Genomic DNA, 20,415 nt, shown 5'->3' on the forward strand with positions numbered 1-20,415 from the left:
TTAAATTCTATCAAAAATTTGATTTCATTTTACTTGTACCAAATGATACAAAGGTTATTCCGTACCAAACTACTCCCTCTGTTCCCAACTAATTGGCGCCGGCCATTTTACAAAAAAAATCCCTATTAATTTATGAAATCAACCTTCGATACACATCTTCAATTGAATGTGGACTGCGCATTGATTTTGAAAAACTATAGATTTTTTTTGCAAAATTTCCAGTAGAACGTGGACTGTAAGTTGATTTCAAGAAATACAGTTTTTTTTTTTGCAAAATGGCTGGCGCCAATTGGAACGGAGGGAGTAGCTGTTAAAAAGAAAACAACTTGCGAGTGAACCAAGACGCTAGTACTAACAATTAATAATTTAGTCTACTGATGTCTTGGAGATATGTTCATCACTGACAATTAAAGCTTATATTGTGAACTTGGTCTCGGTAAAAACTTGTTGGGGAGGTTGTGTTTTCTCCTCTAAGTACTCGCAGAAAAAAACAGTTATCCTCTAAGCAATGATCATAATAATGACTTGTTGAGATGCTCTTAAGTGATTACATATGCAATTTTTTCTCACATGGACAAAATAAGTTTAAAGCAATTAGTATTATTCTCTCGTACGTTCATTCATTGGATATACTCGGAAAGCTCCTCACAATAACAAATCCAATTAAAACAGGGACGTTCACTTCATTCATGGCCTCTCTCGCAGAAAAAATTGAAAAATAAAAAGAATCGGATTTAGTTCGGGGTTTTGAACCCGACGTGAATCGAACACGCAACCTTCTGATCTGGAGTCAGACGCGCTACCATTGCGCCACGGATCCGATACTACTTAGGGCGAATTCTGACTTTACTTGTAATCTATCGATGAGGAAGGCTGTCGGCTCCCGAACTGGGCGTTTTCTTTCTCAACCTGTTCCTCCGGAAAAGGGATGGCAGATCGAAAGATGTGATAAAATTGGCTGAAGATTCTGACGGTTTATTGGTTCTAAACTTCTAATGCCAATTCCAAGGAAAATCAAGAATGCACTAAAAAGATAGTACTAGTACTAGCGACCATGATAAATCACTCCCCTTGAGAGAAAAAAAGCCAACAGGCAACAGAACTCAGGAACCGTCAAAACATGGCGTACGGCCGTACGTATTACAAACTCAAATAGTAACTTGTGAAGTGTGAACATAGCTCATCTTTGGGACAAGGAGACGGTACATGACAGAGCTTGAGCCCCAAAGCTCAAACATGGAGTATTTCAGTGAAAAAACAAATGAAGATAAGAAACGGGCAGTGCAGGCAGGCAGCACGCGCGCAGAAGATTCTATTCTGCGTTGTTGCTGCTGTCACCGTCAGCTTCTACAACTGTAGTTGCACGTTCCACGAGGCCGGTGCGGTGGCGCCTCATTGGGCCATGAGGCCCCACATCACATGCAGAGAGAAAGAACGCCAGGGACTGGACAGGCGCTACATAGTGACACTAGTCTGTCTCTGCTAATTAATCAGTGGTAGTAGTACTCGAGCAATTATCCAGGGAAGGACGACAAAGCTGCACAGTTTGGCCACGTTTAAACAGACATGCATGAAAGATGGCCTTGAATGGAGCTTGAGGTAGCCATCGTTCGTTCAGATGAGGGCTCTGTTTCAGTAGAAATATGTGGCTCGGGGGTTAATTCAGGTTCGGATGCGTGCGGGAAAAAAAAAATGTCCACGTCCCAAAGGCCAAAGAGGAGTCTTGTTATTCTGATTAGCAAGCACGCCAATTCTACCAGGGCCAGAGGCCAGAGCGCCTGGTCCAGGTGGTTGGGACTTGGAGATTGACATGACAGGAGGCAGCGACTGATATGCTTTGTTCTACATTAGAATTGGAAGATAGTCTCGTTACCTGTTTGGTTTTACCCCGTCATTGTACTGTTAAAATTTGGTTGCTAAAATATTGATGAACCTTTTGATTGTCTATGATTTGGCCAACTTTGGCCTAAAAAATGAATTAGAGTTGGCAAACTAGCATTGGCAAGCCAAAAAGTTTGCAATCATCCAAACAACACCAAATTTTGGTCAATGACCAAAAAATTGGCTTGGTACATATTGGTTCCAAACTAAACATACCCAGAATTTCTAGTAGTACAATAATCATGCATACTCTCGCAAGGACGTACCACTAGAAACAACTCAGGGTGCTCTACCGAGATGATTAATTAATAATTACTCCTTATAAACATGGTCAATTCTATTTTTCTAATCGAGCGACTGAAATCAACCGTCTTGAGCTAAAAATAAAACTTTCAATGATCTTTCATTTGAATATACTCAAATGGTCCCTTAACTTTTTCTGTCCTTCAATTTGTCGAAAAATACGCAAAAGATTCCTTAACTTTTTTCATATAGTTTTCATCCTCTAACGGCTTAAACTAGACATCAACGGTCCCTTGCCCAACCCAAAACGACATTAGTGGGCAAAAAAACCATGACACATCAGCACTAGTACCACTTCGCATGAGAGGAGTGACCGTGGTTGTCCGGTTTCGACAATTGAGGGATGGCAATCATACAAAAAAATCGAGCGACCATTTGCGCACTTTTCGACAAGTTGAGAGACGAAAAATACATTTTTCTCTCTATATAAACTAAATTCTTGATACTTGCAAAACCCTCAGTTTTAAGTTTAAAAATCCTATATGTAGACAAGCTTTAGTGTTCATAACAATAAATCATTCACAAACAGTGGTATTTTTTTTTTGATTTATCATGTTTGTAAAACATAAATCGAGTTATCGTAGAAAAGTTACGATACAAGTTCCATGTAACCTGTCGGCAGAAGTCCAGTTTGTGAATTTTACACAGAACGAACGCATGCGCCTCAAAAAAATAAAAAAAATACGAACGCATGCGTCATTGAACCCCACAAAGGTGAAAATTTTCAATCTCGCTGCAACCACTAACCACGTGATTATCCGCTGTTCCTTAATCATCTGGCACGCAGATACGAATTAAAAATACGCTGGGGGCTCTTTCTGTCGCGAAGGAATTAAGATACTACTAGTACTTAGGAGTACACAACAACGACCCTGTACCATATGCTGCGTTACAATTAACCTGAAATTTTGCCCAAAAGGCAGATGGCCAAGTGCGTCGATTTGACCTGGATGAACACCAAATAGGCGCAATTAATCGATCCGTTAAGTACGTAATATATAGCTGGGCATGCACTGGCAGTTAAGCGGTTGCGCCGTCCCATTCACCCCCAAGAACGAACGTCGCAGCCGACCGCTCCGCCGTCCACGTCTTGTCGCAAGAAAATATTGCACTCCCACGGCGAAAGCTTCACCGGGAATTCTCGACTGCCTTTTCCCGATTTGGAGCTCTCATCTTATCTTATGCAGTAGCACCAGCTGATTACCAGTACAGAAAAATGGCAGCACAAAATTAGTTAATCAGCATCCGATCGGTGAATCACAGAAGAATCGAACCGTCCGTTCGTGTTCGTCCAGATAATCTGCTTTACTGACTAATCTCAAGTGTTGCCCAATGATGGAGTGATCATCCTGCACATGGGAGGCGCCGTTTGCCAGGTCGGATTGTGATTCCCGGCCGGGCGTGGGCTGTGTTGGCTTCTTCTTCTTTTTTCCCCGCTTTTGTGTGGTCCAAGCCAATGCGGGTGGCCTGCTGATTAGGCAATCCCAAGCTTGCCCTAAAGAACTGAAAAAGCGTATTTGATCCAGTAAACTAAGGCTTAGTTTGGCATTGCTGCGCTGTGTTGAGTATGAAAAAGTTCGTTACCAAACAAAAAAATAGTGAAAGACGGAGTGAGAAAAACAACAAAAGCAAATCAATATGGGGCACCGAACATTCATGTGGGAAACGCTTTTGAAAGAAAAACACGAGTGCACAATGACGATCTTCACTGTATTGAAAGGGTGTTTTACGAAAACAATAAGTTAATTTGCAATGCGTCATCAACTTGCCTATATATGCGGCTTACAGTAGGTATAGATGCACAGGTGACATGTTATATGATTCACGTCAAGGGTTGGTGGAAGAAAGTGGTGACTGATTCTGGATCGTGCGCATACTGCACATGCTGAAAATTAGCTTGACCTGTTGTGACGTCGTGGCCTTCGGATTTAATGTTGCATGGTGGTGTGTGGTCAGCGCATACGGTCCTGATAATGGCCACACCTTTCATCAGGCTAGTAGGTATAGTTTGACGGTTTTGGCTTGTTCAATCGATATATTTGTTTTCCCAAAATTGTTAAATAATTCAATAAAAATGGTTCTGTGCATCATTTTGATGTAGAGGCCGGGGGTTTCAAGCTCTTTTTTTTAAAAAAAGATTCACGTCAAAGAGAAAAACACAATCCTGTATGAAGCCAGTGTCCTTATGACAAACATTCGTCTCGCTTAAATTTGGATCATACTACACCGTTGTCGAACCAAAATTGACAATCATCACCGATGATTGCAGTTACCGGATTGGTTGCGTGAGCTTATATTAGTTCAAATTTAAACTAAAACAAAACTTTATGCAAAAAATACCGTGAAGACAGAGACAGCTCCTACTGCATAATTTTATAATTTTGTATGTGCAAATAAAACCCCCTTGTGTCAATATGAAACTTGCATAGGGTAATCTTGCAAAATCGTCATTGCAAAGTTCCAAACCAACTTGCTCCCCACTGCCACTGTCGGCGGTCGTTGGGAAGAGAGGAGAGCTCACTCGCTATATAAATTTCCGCCCACTTTTAGACCCCGATAATTAGCGTAATCAAAAATCCCCGGGAGGAAAAAAAATGAGAGCGTAACAGACGCCTCTGCCGCGGGCGCCTCCTTCCCCACTGGATCTGCAGTGGCAGCGTCCACCGCCGACGCCTCAAGCAGCTCCCGCGCCCACCGTGTCCCCAGCCCCGCCGCGATCGCCGTTCCCGCGTTCCTGGCTTCCCCACCCCCGTCCGCCATCTTTGGCTGTGAGGTATGAGCTTGTTTTCATCTAGTGATTACTTATACTTGGTGAAGCCTCCCCACCGCTCTTCCCCTTTCTCGAAACCTCTCGTTCCCCTTGCCCAGTGACCTCCGCAATTTCTGGGCGTGCCGGTGCACAACATCTAGATCCGCCCCTGCAATGTCTCGGATCTGATGCAGCTGGTTTTTATTTTTCAGGTTGAGAGCTCGGTAGTGAGGAAGCGGCTAGTCTGATCTGCTCAGCTCAAGGGGTTACAGCTAAGATGGCAGCGGCATTAGCATGGAGGTTCAATGGAACTAATGGCAGCAGCCACGGTGGCGCAGATCTGGTTTGTGCCCTCTTGGTTGTTGTGGTTCCGAGCTAATCGAATGGCAGCCTGTCACTTTCAGAGTCTTTCTTGTACCGTATTTTTGCTTACGTGCTTTTTTGCCATAGAAAATTCTGCTATGTCTCCATCGTTCCATGTAATTAGAGGGAGTCCTGATACCTTAAAGCAGAATGCTCGTTATGAAACTTCTCGATTGTGTTGTCGGTACATATTTTCTACAGTGATTTCATAAGAGTCCTTGAAACACTAGTGTCATAATTATATCTGTACTTCTTTGTGAAGTATCCATAACCATGTGATTTGCGTCAACAAGATGCATAATATTGAGACTTTTTGTTACTTCCACTCATGCAAGGTAACTGTGATATGTTTTACTACGAGGAGAGGGGTGTCATTCGAACACCTGACCTATGCTTATAAGTAATAATGTTCACTATTTAAATTTTTGTATACCTTTAAGCATTGTTATTGTTATTGGGTGTTCCAATGCAATCCTTCATTTGAATCTAGTACTCGGGGTGTTGAATGCTTTGTGTAATGAAATGCTCCCTGCTCATGTTCAGAGATTGCATGGGGGCATCTTCCATGCTAATCAGTTCTGCTTGTCTGTAACAGGAAAGGCATGTGGATAAAGTTCAAGATTCAGAGCCGCCAACTCCTGTCTCAGTCATGAGAATGGGCAAGTAAGTCGTGATTCAACTTCTTGATTGGTACTGCAGAATACTCGTAGATAGCGTGATGAGTAGACAGCATGCCGAAGTGAGAAATGAGCTCTACCACAACAGAAGTTCCATTGCTCTTGAGACTAATTATTTTTCTTCATCAATTTTGAGAAATAATTGATGTTTCTCTGTTGCATTTCTTGATTTTTTTTTTCTTCCATAAGATGATGCAGTACAACAACTGTGAAGTCTTAAAAAAATGATCTACAGTTGCTGTTAACCCTCCATTTTCAGTTTCTCTCAACTGTACATGTGCAGGGCATATTCCTTGCAATATATATTGCAAAGAAAATAGTTTAACATATGTTAAAGATCATATTACAATACAAAAGTACTATTTACTATGTTTATTTTAGGCAGAAAGGCCAACATACATTAAATAATAAGATCTAAACCAGAATTTAAGAGGTGGTTAGTAGGCTGTTTTTATTTATGTTTATACATGCAATTGAATTGATAATTATTGGCGGAGAGATTAGAGGGCAAGGTTCTAATTAAAATTCTCAACCAATGGATCTTAAGAAACATATTTTTTGAGAAACAGTATTAAATATCATAAGGGCTAGGAGTATTGGGACCAAGCCCTTACTCGTGATTTTTATACTCATATAGATAAAAAAAGCAGGTATGCTATGTTGTAAAACAGTAAAAGCGTTAAATAAATGATGAACATGAACTGTTGAAAATGGACACTGTTTGTCGATGATGATCCAGTGCATAGCTATTACAAAATACTACTTCATCGGTTAAAACAATGCAGGTTGCTTTTTCGTTAAAAATTGTAGCCTCTTGGGGATTTCATACTTCAAAATGTAACTTCAGTATCATGTTCTCCATAATAAACATCAACATTTTCTTTGTATTCCTTACATGCATGTATTGAATATAGATTTATTACTTAGAGGAAATGATTTGGAGTAGTCTAGTCATGTTCATGTCACCTCGGTATAAATTAATGACAAAATAAGTGCTGCATTTTAGGGAGCAATTGCTAACTGAAATTACTTCTGGAAGATATCCATTTGAAAACATGTAATACACTGAAGTATTTGGTGCATGAAGCAGAGAGGCATCCACTATTTTACAGTTGCATACTCGTAGTAATGTAAACTGAGCAACACTAGTAAGGGCCAAGTTTATAAATACACAAAATAAATAGTGTTCTAGGATGTGAATGTATTAACTATGTGGAGATGACTTATTTATAAATATTATCGGAGTACCCTTAGTCATGCTATCTTTTACTGGAGTATCATAGTTGTGAACTTCTTAGAAGCTAATATCTTGTTGTAAGGTGTTACACATAAGAATTATTGTGTGGTTTTGAACACTAGAACTCACAAGTCGTATTTGTCTGTAATTGCAGAAACCGAGTCAACATGGAGGATGAGGAGACACTTTCAAGTGTTGCTCAATGTATTGAGCAGTTGCGGCAGAGTTCTTCATCCTCTCAAGAAAAAGAAAGCTCATTGAAGCAGTTATTGGATCTTATTCAAGCACGTGATACCGCATTTGGAGCTGTTGGATCACATCCGCAGGCTGTTCCGATACTTGTTTCTCTCCTCAGATCTGGCTCATCTGGAGTTAAGATGCTAGCTGCTACTGTTCTGGGATCTCTTTGCAAAGAAGAGGAGTTAAGAGTGAAGGTTCTGCTTGGTGGTTGCATTCCTCCATTGCTTGCTCTTCTCAGGTCCAAATCAGCTGAAAGTCAGACTGCAGCTGCCAAAACTATTTATTCTGTTTCTCAAGGTGGGATAAGGGACCATGTTGGATCAAAGATTTTCTCAACGGAAAATGTTGTTCCTGTACTGTGGGAGCAACTCAAAGTTAGCCTCAAGAATGAGAGTTTGGTGGATAGCCTGCTAACTGGAGCACTGAAGAACTTGTCAAAAAACACAGAGGGGTTTTGGTCAGCAACCGTGCAATGTGGCGGAGTTGATATACTTATAAAGCTGGTTGGATCAGGACAAACAAATACCCTTGCAAATGTGTGCAATCTTCTTGGGGCTCTGATGATGGAAGACTCGTCTGTTTGTTCGAAAGTTTTATCAGGAGAAACAACAAAACAGCTGCTGAAGTTACTTGGTCCTGGTAGCGAAACTTCCATTAGAGCAGAAGCTGCTGGTGCTCTCAAATCCTTTTCTGCACAGAGTAAGGAAGCTCGGCGGCAGATAGCTAATTCCAACGGTATTCCTGCTCTTATAAATGCCACTATTGCTCCATCAAAAGAGTTCATGCAAGGAGAATCTGCCCAAGCACTGCAAGAAAATGCAATGTGTGCATTAGCAAATATATCAGGTGGTTTATCTTATGTAATCTCAAGCCTTGGTGAAAGTCTTGAATCATGCTCTTCACCTGCACAGATTGCCGACACTCTTGGTGCATTGGCCTCAGCTTTGATGATCTATGACACAAATGCAGAATCAACCAGTGCTTCAGATCCTCTGGTCATTGAGAAAACACTGATGAAACAGTTTAAGCCCAAGGCACCCTTCCTTGTACAGGAGCGTGTAATTGAAGCATTGGCCAGCTTGTATAGTAACCCAGTTCTCTGCAAGACACTTGCAGACTCCGATGCAAAACGCTTGCTTGTTGGTCTGATAACCATGGCAGGTACTGAGGTGCAAGATGACCTGATGACATCACTTTTTTCTCTCTGCAAGAAGGATTGTGATCTATGGCAAGCTCTGCAAGGTCGTGAGGGTGTTCAGCTATTGATTTCTTTACTTGGTCTTTCCTCAGAACAGCAGCAAGAATGTGCAGTTGCTCTACTTGCCCTTCTATCAAAGGAGAATGATGAGTGCAAATGGGCCATCACTGCTGCTGGTGGCATACCTCCTCTTGTTCAGATATTAGAAACCGGTTCTCCCAAAGCTAAAGAAGATTCAGCAACCATCATTGGCAATTTGTGCAATCACAGCGAAGACATAAGGGCATGTGTTGAAAGTGCTGATGCAGTTCCTGCTTTACTGTGGCTTCTCAAAAATGGAAGTGACAATGGCAAAGAGATAGCATCCAAAACACTGAATCATCTAATTCACAAGTCAGATACTGGAACTATTAGTCAGTTGTCTGCTCTGTTGACAAGTGAACAGCCTGAATCAAAAGTTTATGTTCTGGATGCTTTGAAAAGCTTGCTTTCTGTTGCACCACTTAATGATATTCTGCATGAAGGAAGTGCCGCAAATGATGCGGTTGAGACGATGATCAAAATACTAAGTTCCCCAAAAGAAGAAACTCAAGCTAAATCAGCATCTGCTCTTGCTGGTCTATTCCATTGTCGCAAAGACTTGCGAGAAACACATATTGCAGTGAAGACACTTTGGTCAGTCATGAAACTGATTGACACGCAGTCTGACAGATTACTAATGGAGTCTTCATGTTGCCTTGCTGCCATTTTTCTTTCAGTCAAGCAAAATAAGGAGGTTGCTGCAGTTGGACGAGATGCATTAGCTACACTAGTCTCACTTGCAAGTTCTACAGTTCTGGAAGTAGCAGAGCAAGCAACCCGAGCTTTGGCCAACCTCTTTCTTGATCATGACATGTGTGCCCAAGTATCTTTTGAAGAAATTCTGTTCCCTTTAACACGTGTACTTAGAGAGGGATCCATTGATGGAAGAACTCATGGAGCAGCAGCAATAGCTCGCCTTTTGCAGTGCCGACCTGTTAACCAGCCTATCTCTGATACTATTAATCGCTCTGGTGCTGTCCTTGCTCTAGCTGGGCTCTTGGAAGCTGCTAATGGTGATGCTACTGCAACCTCAGAAGTTCTTGATGCACTTGTGCTGTTGTCAAGATCAAAGGTGTCAAGTGGGCATACCAAGGCTCCCTGGGCAGCTCTTGCAGAAAATCCCCACACCATATTGCCCCTTGTGTCTTGTGTAGCTGATGCAGCACCCTCCTTGCAAGATAAAGCCATTGAAGTTTTGTCAAGGCTCTGTTCCAAGCAACATGATGTTGTGGGCGGTTTGGTTTCTGAAATCCCAGGTTGCATATCATCAGTAGCACGGCGAGTCATTGGCTCCAACATCCTGAAAGTTAAAGTTGGCGGATGTGCTCTTCTTGTTTGTGCAGCAAAAGAGCATTGCCAGAAGCAGATAGAGATCTTGTGTGATTCAAGCTTATACATTCAGCTAATTCATTCTCTAGTTGGTATGATCCAGGCAACAAACTTTGCTTCTGAAAATGGGAACGGTGAAAGCATATCAGACATCAAAATTTCCAGGCAATCCAAAGAAAATAACAGTGATGGTGATATGGTGTGCCACACTGCTATTATCTCGGGCAATATGATTCCACTATGGCTGCTTGCTGTCTTCACTCGCCATGACAATAAAACAAGAGCCGAAATTCTAGAAGCTGGAGCGGTCGAAATGCTCACTGAGAAGATTTCTCAAAATGCATTCCTATATGTGGTATGTCAATGCTAGTTATTTCATTTTTCTTATTTTTTTGCATGGATGCTAGTTGAGACGTGAATGTTAGTATCTCTTAATGCAGTATTTTTGCAGTACATACCCAATTTAGAGCCACAGCACCTAAACCTCATAGACTGGATAATCTTTAGGTTACTTTGCAAGACATGGAATTAATTTAGGCAACACTAATATATAGACTGACTGCGGCAATGCTGTCTAGATGCATTAAGTTACCGAAGAATGTAATTTAGAGGTCAGATTAAAGTAAGTTTTGCTAGATTGAATGGATCCGTTCCTAACTAACTGATTAGTAGGATTCCATCTATTGTAGAGCTAAAGAATCATCAAAGACCCAGTTTTGATACTTTCCCATGAACATGGCTTTTGTTAATTTATCTTGAAGAATTGTATGGTCACTCTTCTATATAGAGGTTGTATACGTCGAAGCAACTGTGTTTCCATTTCTGTTCCTTTTCCATATGAATGCACATGATTTGGAATAAAGACTGCAGGAATGAAAGAACAAGCCTGAGGCCTACAGAACCTGGCAAGACTAAACAAGAGAGCTAACAAAAATTAACAGAACTGACGCACTTCCTTCAAATGAATATTTTGAAAATCAATTATTCCTCCTTCTGAGATGAGCTTGAAATCATTAGTTCAAAAAACTATGAGCTTTAAACCATACAAAACTGATCACATATTCCCAATGCAATACATTTGGCCACTCAAGTTTGTAAAGACTTCAACCATCAGTTGAGGAGTTCTAAATGTCAGCGACATGTTGTATGCTAGTGATAACTTATGCCATCTATTTTGTTTGGAGCAATCTTTTCAAACATACTACCTCTGTCCTGGTTTATAAGTCCTGCGCGTGTTTTGAATTACCAGGTTTGAGATTTAGCAATCCATGAAGATTCCTCAAAACAAAATAGATGGCATAAGTTATCACTAGCTAATCCATGAAGTCCTCCGTCCTGGTTTATAACCTAGATCTACAACTGAAGATAGCCAGACGGCTTGGTTGCAAGGGATTGGGTAGACACAGTCTAGATGAGAGAATTTGGGGAGATAATAGATTGGTTCTTTCTTGCTTGATCGCCTCAAAATTTACATAGCTGACTCTTATTTAATACTGCTGCGTCCTAAGTTAACCAATCCTTTTATTCCTAGGAAACCTCCTAATACAAGTATTCTGACACCATACTTTCCTAATTTCTATGGATACTTCTGGAGCTTTTCTAATTCTATCTCTAACTCGTCTCTCCTAATTCAAGAAAATTCTGTGCTTGATCATACATTTTTACGGTATCAGTCTGCATGCTAAGTTCTATTTGGTATTTTGGTTTTGAAACTTGGGAATACTACTTGCAGAGACTCATCATTTTTCTTACTCCTGCACGTCGCCTCCAAATTTTGATCACATAGTAAAGCTACTTTTGATTTTGGTATTCATATCGTAAGATCGTATATATGTGATGCCTGACATGCTTCCGAATAATAGAAGATTAGTAAAACTATATAGTGACTTCCTATTGGTTGGAAACCATGATCGGCCTTTTTGAAGTTCTCGAGGCATTTGTTCCTGTCCATGTTAATTTGGCATTATTTTGAGATTGCATCTATTAGTTATTTTCCTAAAATCTTTGTTTTTGTGTGAAAAGAAACACTCTGCAAATATCTGTTGGAGCTTTCTTCCTTAATTGTTTTTATTTTCTATTGCGCCCATTATGCATTGTCTTGCTGCTTATAGCTTGTCAAGTTATTTTCTTCTTTCAGTTGCCCGAACTGCTCATAATGTATGTTTGTGCTTTTATCAGGGTGAAGAAGATAATACTGCATGGGTCTGTGCCTTGCTTCTCGCTTTGCTATTTCAAGAAAGAGAGATAAATCGATCTAATTCAGCATCACATTCAATTCCTGTGCTCTCAAACTTATTAAGGTCAGATGAGCCAGCATACAGGTACTTTGCTGCACAAGCTTTGGCAAGTCTGGTTAGCAACGGTAGCAGAGGGACTCTTCTGGCTGTTGCTAATTCTGGGGCGGCCACTGGACTCATATCTTTGCTTGGGTGTGCTGATGTCGATATAGCTGATCTGTTGGAGTTATCGGAGGAATTCATGTTGGTGCAAAATCCGGATGAAATTACGCTAGAGAGGCTATTCAGAGTTGATGATATCAGGGTTGGCTCAACTTCCAGAAAATCTATTCCTCTTCTTGTTGATCTACTCAAACCCATTCCAGAAAGACCTGGTGCTCCTTTCTTGGCACTGGGTCTTCTTACACAATTGGCTGTTGATTGCACCCAAAACATGCTGCTAATGGCTGAAGTTGGAGTCCTAGAAGCACTTACGAAATACCTATCACTTAGCCCACAAGATGCTACGGAAGAAGCTACAACTGAGTTGTTGGGCATTCTTTTTAGTAGTACGGAAATAAGGCAACATGAATCAGCACTTGGTGCTGTAAACCAACTTGTGGCTGTCCTTCGTCTAGGAGGAAGAAATTCACGCTACAGCGCTGCAAAGGCATTAGAAAACTTGTTTTGTGCTGACCATGTCAGGAGCAGTGAGTCAGCTCGGCAGGCTATTCAGCCACTTGTAGAAGTTCTGAGTACTGGCATGGAGAGGGAGCAGCATGCAGCTATATCAGCACTTGTTAGGCTGCTTTGTGACAATCCATCAAGAGCACTTGCTGTTGCAGATGTTGAGATGAATGCAGTGGATGTTCTGTGCCGGATTCTTTCATCAGATTGTTCAGCTGAGTTGCAAGGTGATGCTGCTGAACTGTGCGGTGTTCTGTTTGCAAATACAAGGATCCGTTCTACAATGGCTGCAGCTCGTTGCGTGGAACCTTTGGTCAGTTTACTGGTTAGTGAAGCCAACCCGGCTCAGCTTTCTGTAGTTCGTGCACTGGATAAGCTTCTAGATGATGAGCAACTTGCTGAATTAGTGGCAGCACATGGGGCTGTCATTCCTCTTGTCGGGCTTTTATTGGGCAAAAACTACATGCTTCATGAGGCAGTCGCAAGAGCTTTGGTGAAGCTTGGGAAGGATAGACCTGCATGCAAATTGGAAATGGTTAAAGCTGGTGTAATTGAGAGCATTCTTGATATTCTTCATGATGCCCCCGATTTTCTTTGCATGGCATTGGCAGAAATGCTTCGGATTTTGACAAACAATGCTAGCATAGCAAAAGGTCCATCTGCAGCCAAAGTAGTACAACCCCTATTCTCTCTGCTATCTAAGGCAGATACTGGTCCTGAGGGGCAGTACAGCACTTTGCAGGTTCTCGTGAATATCTTGGAGCATCCTGAATGTCGAGCTGATTATAACTTGACAGCCCGCCAAACAATTGAGCCAGTCATTACTTTACTGAATTCATCTCCGCCTGCTGTACAGCAATTAGCTGCGGAGCTCTTATCTCATCTCCTTCTAGAAGAACACCTCCACAAGGATACAGTAGCAGAGCAGTCCATCACTCCTCTTATTCAAGTTCTTTCATCTGGTTTGCCAAATTTACAGCAGAGAGCTATAAAAGCTCTTGCTAATCTTGCATTAGCCTGGCCAAATACAATTGCAAAGGAGGGTGGTGTGTTTGAGTTATCCAAGGTGCTGTTGCAATCTGACCCTCCTTTGCCTCATGTTGTATGGGAATCTGCAGCATCTGTCCTGTCTAGCATTTTGCAGTACAGTACTGAGTTTTTCCTTGAGGTACCTGTTGCAGTACTAGTGCAGTTGCTCAGGTCAGGAACTGAAAGTACTGTCGTGGGTGCCCTGAATGCCCTACTTGTATTGGAGAGTGATGATTCAACAAGTGCAGAAGCAATGGCTGAAAGTGGGGCCGTAGAAGCTCTGTTGGATCTCTTGAGGAGTCATCAGTGTGAGGAAGCTGCTGCCAGACTCATTGAGGCATTGCTGAACAATGTAAGAATAAGGGAAGCCAAGGCTGCAAAAAATGCTATTGCACCTTTGTCCATGTACCTTTTGGATCCACAAACACAGTCTCAACAAGGAAGGTTGCTTGCTGCTCTTGCTCTTGGAGATCTTTTCCAAAATGAAGGTCTTGCTCGTTCTACTGATGCTGTTGCAGCATGCCGTGCTCTGGTCAATCTTCTTGAAGATCAGCCTACTGAAGAGATGAAAGTGGTAGCAATCTGTGCCTTGCAGAACCTAGTCATGTATAGCCGAGCAAATAAAAGAGCAGTTGCAGAATCTGGTGGCGTCCAGGTCCTGCTGGACCTTATCAGTTCAAGCAATCCTGACACTTCTGTTCAGGCAGCAATGTTTGTCAAGCTTCTGTTCAATAATCACACTATCCAAGAATATGCCACAAGTGAAACAGTCAGAGTTATTACCGGTAAAACAATATTCCTTTCTTGTTTGTGTCAGATCAATTGCATTAGTCACCTCTTGTGTCTCAGTGCCTTTCATGCTATAGAACTATACAAGTCAAATTCTGCCTTCAATGCTAATAATTAGTCGAACACAATGATATCTAGAAAATGGAACAATCAACACTCTGCAAATATCATACTTATCCCGCATGTTCATATATGATATTATGTTTTATTTTGTGCTTCTCTACACAAAATATCCATTGTTTTTAACCCTTATCGTTGAATTGAAGAAAGAACAACTTCCTTCTGGCAACCTGGAAATTGTTTTATTTATTTTTACCCAGAGTCTACTTGTTTTACCTGATGATGGTGTTTTCCATGCAGCGTCAATTGAGAAGGATATATGGGCATCAGGGAGTGCTAATGAGGAGTATCTTAAAGCGCTTAATGCTCTACTTAGCAACTTCCCTCGCCTGAGAGTCACTGAACCTGCTACATTATGCATTCCACATCTTGTAACATCCCTTAAGACTGGTTCTGAAGCAACTCAAGAAGCAGCACTGGATTCACTCTATCTGCTCAGGCAAGCGTGGTCAGCTTGCCCAGCTGAAGTATTTAAAGCTCAATCAGTTGCTGCCTCAGAGGCTATTCCTCTACTTCAGTACTTGATACAGTCTGGCCCACCACGGTTCCAAGAAAAGGCAGAGATGCTACTTCAGTGCTTGCCTGGAACACTTACAGTCACAATAAAGCGTGGCAACAATCTAAGGCAGTCAGTGGGAAATGCTAGTGCATTCTGCAAGCTTACTCTTGGAAATAATCCACCTAGGCTGACAAAGGTATGTCTAATTTGTTTGTGCTATTTATTTCAGGGATATTGCTCCATAGCCAATTCAATACTTTCACCCCAACCATAAATAATTTTCTATATCTGCAATTAGTATTGTATACATATTATTTTCTTATTTATTGGTTTTTTATGTCCACTTCTATTCTGTATCACCAGATCACAGTTTGACAGGTTAATTTTTTAGGGAGTTTTGATATTTAGTTCAAATTTAAACCAAACACTGAAGCTCCTAAAAATAATACCCCTCATCCAAATGCATCTTTAAGGGTTTGAGGCCTACACCAGGGGTTCACTAGTCCTGCAAATACAATATCCTTGATGTAAGCATAGCCTACTGTTGTGAGCAGCAGAATGCAAGGTCATTATTTTTTTCGACAACTGCTATGCAATGGAGCACCGGCCTTATATCAATGCCCAATAATGCCATTAACATTATATGTTGCAGTAACTCCCGGTTTTAGTTCCTTCACTTTGGTACTTAACTTGAAGTATAGGCATATTTGGCTCTGAGGTTTTTCTTTCCTTATTTATCTTTCATGCATGACCATGTGAGCTCATTTACGCATTGAGATATAGTTGTTTGACCTAACTGACACGATGCAATTCACAGATTGTGTCAACTGGTGCGGCACCTGAATGGGATGAAGCCTTTGCATGGGCATTTGACAGCCCTCCGAAAGGACAGAAGCTTCATATCTCTTGCAAGAACAACAGCAAATTCGGAAAGGTATTGAAATGGCAGACATGCATCATGTTTACCACTTGACATTGTTTTGCTGTTTTGTGTCATTGTATTTGCATCCTCAAGCTATCTAACTGTTGTTGCAGAAATCATTCGGTAAGGTGACAATCCAAATCGACCGTGTTGTTATGCTGGGGTCAGTTGCCGGCGAGTATACGTTGCTACCGGAGAGCAAAAGTGGTCCAAATAGGAACCTGGAAATCGAATTCCAGTGGTCAAACAAATGACAGTATTCTACAGAATTAGGGGTGCCCTGTGTAAGTTAAATATATAAAAAGTCGGGAGTGGTTTCTTTGTTTTCAGCCTCTGCTAAAATGTTACCCTGTTTGTGCATCAGTGTAAATAGCCTGCAGAGAAAGTCGCCATTTTGTTGTACCTTTCTGTGAGATAAAAACAGATGAGATCAGATTTTTTTTTACTGATTGCAGCGAACCGATTCATTATTGTTTTTGTTTTTTCCACGGGAGATTTTTTCCTTTGTAATCTTTGTAAAGGGTATAAACAGAATAAATATATGTTGTGCTTTAGGTTTTGCCTCACGGAGTGGAAGCGTCTACGGTACGAATTCTGATGAAACACACTGATGTATGTTTTCGTTGTCTCTTGTGTCTGACGACAGTGAGGTCCTGTTTGGTTGGGTTTAAAACTGTCTTTTGACTTTTAAGCCATAAAATCACCTAAATAGTTGTTTTTGACTTTGACTTTTTGCTTATACCATCTTCTAACAATATCAAGTCAAATGTCAAAACTCAAAGCCGAAAGCATCTAATTTGGTGCTTTTGTGGCTTATAAGCCAAAAGTCAGAAATCAGTTTTAAGCTAACCAAACAGGGCCTGAATGCCCATCCCTACTGGTTTGTTGTTCTATCAGCTCTTGAACTTGGATACTAGCATCAGTGAAGCTACCTGGCATTGTAGAGGTGGCTGTAAGCCTGTATATTGGTCACTGGTGCTGGCATTGTGGACCCACCCATGGCAGGACCAAACATATTACTGTACTACTTGAGTGATGTTTCCAGTTATGACAGCCCCCAATGGCTGCTCCGCTCGGTGATTTGATCTTGTGATGCATTCATCTCTCTCCCTCACATCTCTCGCCGTACGTACGTGCAAATCAAAGAGCTGTTCGTAGTGGAGTTTCGTGCGTGGTGACACCGTCAGGTCAGAATGATCCACCGCCCATTGGCAGCCGGAGATGGACTATGGAACGTGATGCTCAGCTTTTCCCTCTAGTGCTGGCTGCCGACCCTTTCCTTTTGACGAGGCTCCAAACAGCTTTCTTTCTTGTCCGGATCCTCTCCTGACTCCTCTCTGCGTGCGTGCGTGTGCGATAAAAAATAATGCGTATTCGGTAATTTTTTGACCGGACCGGTCAAACGGATATCACGTTATCAATAAAGAGTTACTCCCTCCGTCCAACAATAGGAACATATTAGGATTCAGTTGACCAAACTTTTGACCACAAATTACTTCATGAATATGTGACTAATGTGATCAAAATCATAACCATAAATAAATATTCTTGAGTAGGAATATATGGATATGAATTTATGTCATATAATAATATATTAATAGAGTAATGTGAAATCATAAGTAATGTGTAACATTGGCAAGTGTTTTAGGTGAAACATTGATGTGGATACTTTGGATAATATGAATAGTTATATGATGACTTGTATCTTGTTTGGACTTAGTGCTTTGCTAGTGGTGTGTTCATCCATTAATTTCTTATGTAAAAACATGACGTGAGTTGTGTGGAACTTACCCTGAGTCAAGTCGTGGACTTGTGTTCGTACTAGTTATTTGTGTGTTCGATTTCAGGTGTTGCCGGAGTTAAAGGAACGTGGTCGATGACGGGATCAAGGGACGAAGCTTGGGAGAAGCTGAGGTCGAGGGATCAATGTCATGCGGGACGTTCGTGCGAAGGAACAATGAAAGTGAAGACTACGATGATCCGGGAGTGCACCGGTTTGTCGTACGTTGTTTATATCGAAGATGTACGGTATTGGAGATATTCGACACGTGATGGTCGAGTTTTGAAAACATCACAAGAAGAGTTGATGACATGGAGTGGCATCGACGTGAAGACATGTAGGTCCAGCCGTGACTGGATGAGGGCTGTTTAAAGATTAAACAGTAGCGTCATCAAGATAGCGTTCAATGTAAAAGTGATCCACATGAAAGTTATGCGCGTCGTCGAGACGAACAACTTTGCTTTTGGACTCATCTCAATCCGAGGTCGTATGCGGGCTCCACGGGCAGAATACCGACCGGGACAGAGGAGTTGGTGTTGGATTCGGACTTAGTTTAGGTCGTGAATTTTTCCTTATAAATAGAGTGCGTCCTACCTAAGGTTTTAGTAAAGACGTGAGGGAACTCAGAACTAGATCTAGATCAATCCTTGGAGAGTTCTTGGATGCATGGTTGCATCATTTGTAATCGATCGACATCGTTGCAATTAAGAGATTCGTTGGCAGTGTCATCTTTGTTCTTTTTTGAATCTTCGTGGATTATTCGTGCTAGATCTTTCTAACATTTTGCTGCAGATATATCACGAGTTCATAATATTTTGCTGCAGGTTTATCACGAGATCAAGAAAAGCTCGCGATTACTTCGTCTTTCTTGTTATTTCTCGAAATCGATTATAAATTAATTCTCGTAACTTTCTGTCAGTTGTTACTGTTTTGATCATATCTTTTGATTGGTATATCCGATTGAGCTGATTCTTGTTGCGTTGGTTAGATAATTTCAATAAATTTATTTTGCATACTAGTACATATTTTTTGGTTCATCCAATCAAAAGTTACGGCTGTTTTACTATCATGGACAGAAAGGTGATTTAGAATTTGAACTTTCGGGAAAAGTTTTAATTTGCTTCCGCGCAATCATTCAAACCCCCTCTGATTGCCTGTCTCGTTCTCACAAGTAATTTGTGGTCAAAACATTGGTCGAAAGAAACCTAATACGTCCCTTATTCTTATTCTTGGAAGGAAGCATTAGTTGGATATGCTAACTGTATTAGGTTTTATACGAAACTTATAATCGTTCGGATTGCACGCAAAGATATTCTGGCAATGCTCCCAGCGCTGTGCCGCTGTGTGTCTTGTCTAGCTAGGAAGGAAGGAGGGAGAACACTGTACACTCTAGATTCTACTGGACCGATGAAACAAGTCGTGACTTGTCCTCGATTACACTTACGTTTTGGACACATCTGGCTGGCCATGGTTTTCAGCTCCAGGATCTTTTTTCCTTTCCTTGGGTTGATTTCGATCAGGCGTGCGAGCGACGGATGCCATGATTGGAGACTAGCAGAGAAGACGTCAATTCTTGGCGACGGCGACACGTAGGCTAGCTTTGGCGCGTTCCTGGGTCGCCAGCTCACGGATCCACCTGGAAGGTCGGTAGCTCGTGAGCCTGGCTGGCTGTTTCCCCATCGCGCGCTGCTGCTGATGGCGGCATGTGTTCCTCCTCAGCTTTATTTGTTGCGCGGTGCCGCACGCCGGACATGAACAGGGGAAACCGGAAAAGTTTGTTTGATTCTTCCTTCCGGCCGGAGGTAAACAACTGAGCTGATCTGATCTGATTTTTTCCTCCGTCGCCATGGAAAGGACGGCTCCTTCACCGGCAACTTAACTATTGTCGTACGAACTAAAGGCGTCCTAGGTTTGTCGTCTTGCTTCAAAAAATCGAACCGACGGGTAAAATCTTAAATAAAGGGGTCATTTTTTAAAAAACATGTGAAGTCATGAAATCTACAGTATTAAGGGTGTCATCCTAAAAATATGTGATGTCAAGTGACATCGCACGTTGTCTCTAGGGACGGCGCTGTGCTTACGAGGCTTATAAGTGTGGGGGAAGTTCAGCATGGTGGCGGTTGGGTTGTCTCTAGCAGCGCCACTGCTTCCTAGGCTTGTAAGTGTAGAGGAATTTGATCAGCATGGTGGCAGTTGGGTTAGGGCTTGGATATGCTAGGCAACATGCCTCTCGATGGAGAGACTCAAACGATAATAGAAACGTCAGGGAAGGTTTGGTGTATGCATATCCGGTAGCTGAAGATGCTAGAGACAAA

At 41.6% G+C, this 20,415-nt stretch overlaps 1 protein-coding gene and 1 non-coding gene across 2 annotated transcripts; one reads left to right on the forward strand and one right to left on the reverse strand.

Annotated features, from left to right (window-relative positions):
- Positions 1-748: 748 nt before the first annotated feature.
- On the reverse strand, positions 749-820 carry TRNAW-CCA. The gene has a single exon. It is a non-coding gene; the product is annotated as a tRNA-Trp (tRNA).
- Positions 821-4,736: 3,916 nt separating this feature from the next.
- LOC100838974 (protein CELLULOSE SYNTHASE INTERACTIVE 1) lies at positions 4,737-16,886 on the forward strand. The gene is made up of 8 exons (XM_010229536.3): positions 4,737-4,957; positions 5,146-5,276; positions 5,892-5,959; positions 7,365-10,413; positions 12,237-14,775; positions 15,140-15,594; positions 16,216-16,332; positions 16,434-16,886. The coding sequence occupies exons 2-8, from the start codon at positions 5,211-5,213 to the stop codon at positions 16,572-16,574; spliced, it is 6,435 nt and encodes a 2,144-aa protein (XP_010227838.1). The 5' UTR covers positions 4,737-4,957; positions 5,146-5,210; the 3' UTR covers positions 16,575-16,886.
- The last annotated feature ends 3,529 nt before the right edge of the window (positions 16,887-20,415 follow it).

The sequence above is a fragment of the Brachypodium distachyon genome, chromosome 1, assembly GCF_000005505.3.
Source record: "Brachypodium distachyon strain Bd21 chromosome 1, Brachypodium_distachyon_v3.0, whole genome shotgun sequence".
Lineage (NCBI taxonomy): Eukaryota > Viridiplantae > Streptophyta > Magnoliopsida > Poales > Poaceae > Brachypodium > Brachypodium distachyon.